Source organism: Rhincodon typus, chromosome 20 (assembly GCF_021869965.1).
Source record: "Rhincodon typus isolate 14 chromosome 20, sRhiTyp1.1, whole genome shotgun sequence".
Classification (NCBI taxonomy): domain Eukaryota; kingdom Metazoa; phylum Chordata; class Chondrichthyes; order Orectolobiformes; family Rhincodontidae; genus Rhincodon; species Rhincodon typus.
The window spans coordinates 44,788,229-44,793,154 of NC_063351.1; the positions used below are offsets into that span (position 1 = coordinate 44,788,229).

Sequence of the window (4,926 nt, forward strand, 5' to 3'; positions counted from 1 at the left end):
TCACCCAGGAACACTGTACCTCCACCCTAACCCTTCCTCACCCTGTCCCCCTCACCCAGGAACACTGTTCCCCCACCCTAATCCCTCCTCACCCTGTCCCCCTGACACAGGAACACTGTACCTCCACCCGAACCCTTCCTCACCCTGTCCCGCTCACGCAGGAACACTGTACCCCCACCCTAATCCCTCCTCACCCTGTCCCCCTCACCCAGGAACACTGTACCTCCACCCGAACCCTTCCTCACCCTGTCCCCCTCACCCAGGAACACTGTATCCTCACCCTAACCCCTCCTCACCCTGTCCCCTCACCCAGGAACACTGTATCCCCCCCCAACCCCTCCTCATCCTGTCCCCTCACTCAGGAACACTGTATCCTCACCCTAAGCCCTCCTCACCCTGTCTCCTGACCCTCTCCCTATAGCTCTCTATCTCTCCCTCAAACCCTCCAACCCTGGCAACATCTTTGTGAATCTTTTCTGAACACTTTCAAGTCTCGCAACATCCTCCCTATAATAGAGAGACCAGAATTGCACACAGTATTCCAAAAGTGGCCTTACCAATACCCTGAACAACTGCAACATGATGTTACAACTCCTGTACTCAATGCACTCATCAATGAAGGCAAGTGTACCGAACCTATCCTTTCAGTTTAGCCTCAGCTCTCCTTGTATGGTTCAGTGCTATTTTTCGATTTACAACACTCCTGCACAGAGCCAGGAGATCTTTCAGTAGGTTTAAGGTGCTATATAAATACTAATTATTGACCCCTGGGTTGCTTCAATGACACGGGTAAATCTGGTTTAAATGAAATGCAACAACTTGCATTTAAATCATGTCTTCATTGCAGCAAAGTGCTTCACTCGGGAGTAGAGTCATGGAGCCATACAGCACGAAAACAGACCGTGGGTATTTCATAATGAGAGAGGATTCATTCGCAACATTGCACTGCAAGATCCTTTGGGGAAGAGTGACCATAATACGATAGAATTCTTCATTAAGATGGAGAGTGGCACAATTAAATCTGAAACGAGGGTCCTGAACTTGAAGAAAGCTAACTTTGATGGTATGAGGCATGCATTGGCTAGAATAACTGGCCAAGGATATTTAAGAGGTTGATGGAGGATAGGCAATGGCAGACCATTTAAAGAACACATGGATGAACTTCAACATCTGTACATCCCTGTCTGACGTAAGAGTAAAACAGGGAAGGTGGCTTAACCATGGCTAACAAGGGGAATGAGGAGCAGTGTTAAAGCCAAAGAGGAATCATATAAATTGATTAGAAAAAGAAGCAAACCTGAGGACTGGGAGAAACTTAAAATTCAACAGTGGAGGACAAAGTGTTTATTTTGGAAGGGCAAAATAGAATATGTAAGTAAACATAAAAACTGACTGCAAAAGCTTCTATAGATACACGAAGAGAAAAAGACTGGTGAAGACAAATGTAGGTCCCTTGAAGTTAGAATCAGGTGAATTCATAACGGACATCAAAGAGATGGGAGAGCAGTTGAACAAATACTTTGGATCTGTCTTCGCTAAGGAGGACACAAATAACCTTCAGGAAATGCTAGGGGACAGAGGGCCAAGCATAAAGGAGGAACTGAAGGAAATCCTTATTAGTCAGGAAATGCTACTGGGGATATTGATGGGATTAAAAGCCGAAAAATCCCCAGGGCTTGATGCTCTGCATCCCAAAGTACTCAAGGAAGTTGCCCTAGAAATGACGGATGCAGTGGTGATCATTTTCCAGCATTCTGTCGAGTCTGAAAGAGTGCCAATGGATTGGAGGGTAGCTAATATAACTCCACTTTTTAAAAGAGGAAGGAGAGAAAATGGGGAATTATAGGCTGGTTAGTGGGGAAAATGCTGGAGTCAGTCGTTAAGGATGTAATAACAGAGCATTTGGAAGTAGTGACTGAATCAGTTCTCGTCAGCATGGATTCACTAAAGGATCATCATGTTTGACAAACCTTCTGGAATTTGTTGAGGATGTGACCAGTAGAGTGGACAAGGGTGAATCAGCAGATGTTGTGTATCTGGACTTTCAAAAGGCTTTTGACAAGGTTCCACACAAGGGATTAGTAAGGAAAATTAAAGCTATTGGAGGTAAAGTATTGACATGGATCGAGAACTGGTCGGCAGACAGGAAGCAGAGAGTTGGAATAAACGGGTCCTTTTCAGATTGGAAGGCAGTGATGAATGGGGTATCGCAGGGTTCAGTGCTGGGACCCCAGCTGTTCACAATATACATGAACAATTTGGTTGAAGGAATTGAACGCAATATCTCTAAATTTGCAGGTGACACTAAGCTGGGTGGCAGTGTGTGCTGTGAGGAGGATGCCAAGACGCTGCAGGGTGACTCGGACAGACTGGCTGAGTGGGTAAATACTTGGAAAATGCAATATAATGTGGATAAATGTGACGTTATCCACTTTGGTCACAAAAACAGGAAGGCAGATTATTATCTGAATGGTGGCAGTTTAGGGAAAAAGGAGGGGCAATGGGAACAGTGTGTCATGGTGGAATAGTCGCTGAAGGTTGACACACAGGTGCAGCAAGCAGTGAGGAAAGCTAATAGCACGCTGGCCTTCATAGCGAGAGGATTTGAGTATCGGAGTAAGGATGCCTTGCTGCAGTTATACAGGGCCTTGGTGAGGCCACACTTTGAGTATGGTGTGCAGTTTTGGTCTCCTAGTCTGAGGAAGGACATTCTTGCTATTGCGGGGGTCCAGCAAAGATTCACCAGACTGATTCCCGGGATGGCAGGACTGACATATGAGGAAAGACTGGATCAACTGGGCTTGTATTTGCTGGAATTTAGAGCTATGGGGTGTGGGGTAGATTTCATAGAAACATATAAAATCCTGATGGGACTGGACAGGCTAGATGTGGGAAGAATGTTCCCGATGTTGGGGAAGTCCAGAAATAAGGGTCACACTCTATGAACAAAGGGTAAGCCATTCGGGACTGTGATGAGGAAGAATTTCTTCACTCAGTGAGATACGAACCTGTGGAATTCTCTCCCACAGGAAGCTGTTGGGGCTACTTCATTAGATATATTTAAGAGGGAGCTGGACTTGCAGCTGAAGGGATCAAGGATATGGGGAGGGCAGGAGTGGGATACTGAGATTGCACGATCAACCATATTGTATTGAATTGTTGTACAGGCTCGAAGGGCTGAATGGCCTACTCCTGCACCTATGTTTCTGTGTTTCTTCAGCCCAACTCATCATGCAAACCAGGTTTCCTAAACTGAACTAGTCCCATTTGCCAGCATTTGGCCCACATCCATCTAAACCCTTCCAGATGTACCCATCCAGATGCCTTTCAAATGTTGTAATTGTACCAGCCTCCACCACCTCCTCTGGCAGCTCATTCCCTACATGCACCCCTCTCTGTGTGAACAAGTTGCCCCTTAGGTCCCTTTTACATATTTCTCCTTTTACACTAAAACTATGCCCTCTAGTTTTGGACTCCCCTACCCTAGAGAAAAGACATTGTCTATTCACCCTATCCATGCCCTGCACTGATTTTATAAACTTCTATAACGTCATCCCTCAGCCTCCAACACTCCAGGTAAAAAGGCTCCAGCCTATTCAACCTCTCCCTATAACTCAAACCCTTCAGTCTCGGTAACATTGTTGTAAATCTTTGTTGCACCCTTTCTATTCTAACAACATATTTCCTATCGCAGGGTGACCTGTGCCATTTGAGGCGATATTAGGAACCAAAACTTTGGTCAAAGACATTTCAAGAACATCTTAAAGGAATGGAGAGAATGGGAGAGACGGAGAGAGGAGGTAAAGGGCAGCGAGGTGGACAGCTCTCCCAAAGAGCTAGTACAGCAATGATGGGCTGGATGGCCTCATTTTGCACCGCACCCTACAGTTCAATCTCAAGATGGTCGCAGGCAGTGGACATCAGTCCAGACCAGGGATGGGGGGTTCCGAACCGAGGACGGGAACGGTAAATTGGGAATATCGCCAGAATGGGAGGCAAACCCCAACAGTACTTTTTTGATCCGCATTTCTCTGGGTGACACTGACCTTGACCGAGGCGAGCTCCAGTCAGCGCCTCCCTGGCTGAGCCATAACCCAACTCGCGGCACACGACGCTGGCGGATAGAAGGTTCCATCGATCGTCGCAGACCGTCCCCCATTTACCATTTTTCAGAACCTCCACTCTCCCTTCTCCAGTCTGCGCTCCACCCTTTAACCTCACGAGTGGTTGCTGAGAGACAAACAAGCATGGATTATATATATTAAAAAAATGCTCACTGGCAGCTAAAACAGCATCAGCGCATCCTTCAGTTTCATAGACTCCCTACAGTGTGGAAGCAGGCCATTCAGCCCAACAGGTGCACTTCAACCCTCCGAAGAACATCCCACCCAGACCCACTCCACTACTCTATCCTTGCATTCCCCATGGCTAATACACCTACCCTACGCATCCCTGGACACTATGGGGCAATTTAGCATGGCCAATCCACCTAACCTGCCCATCTTTGGACTGTGGGAGGAAACAGAAGCACCTGGAGGAAACCCACGCAGACACGGGGAGAATGTGCAAGCTCCACACAGACAGTTGCCCAAGGCTGGAATTGAACCTGGGTCCCTGGCGCTAAGGCAGCAGTGCTAACCACAGAGCCACCCAAAGAAATAACTTTCAATGAAATATATCTCGTCATTATTGCATCTTGTCAGATGCTGCATATCCATAGCGCCTTTCTTGCCTCGGGCTGTTGCAAAGCACTTTATAAACATTGCAGTGTTCTGATGTGTATTTCCCGTTGTGATATTGGATATATATGCAGCCAACTTGCACAGAGCAAGATCTTACAAAACAATGTGATAATTCCCAGATAACAAGGTGTAGAGCTGGATGAACACAGCAGGCCAAGCAACATCAGAAGAGCAGGAAAGCTGA

The 4,926-nt window shown here is 46.8% G+C and overlaps 1 protein-coding gene across 1 annotated transcript in view; it reads right to left on the bottom strand.

Moving 5' to 3' along the window:
- Positions 1-3,882: 3,882 nt before the first annotated feature.
- Positions 3,883-4,926, bottom strand: part of LOC109925460 (lysyl oxidase homolog 4-like) — a 34,242-nt gene continuing 33,198 nt past the window's right edge. Inside the window, exon 5 of the mRNA XM_048609223.1 lies at positions 3,883-4,230. Coding sequence (XP_048465180.1) covers positions 3,883-4,230 — 348 coding nt within the window. The remainder of the gene's footprint in view (positions 4,231-4,926) is intronic.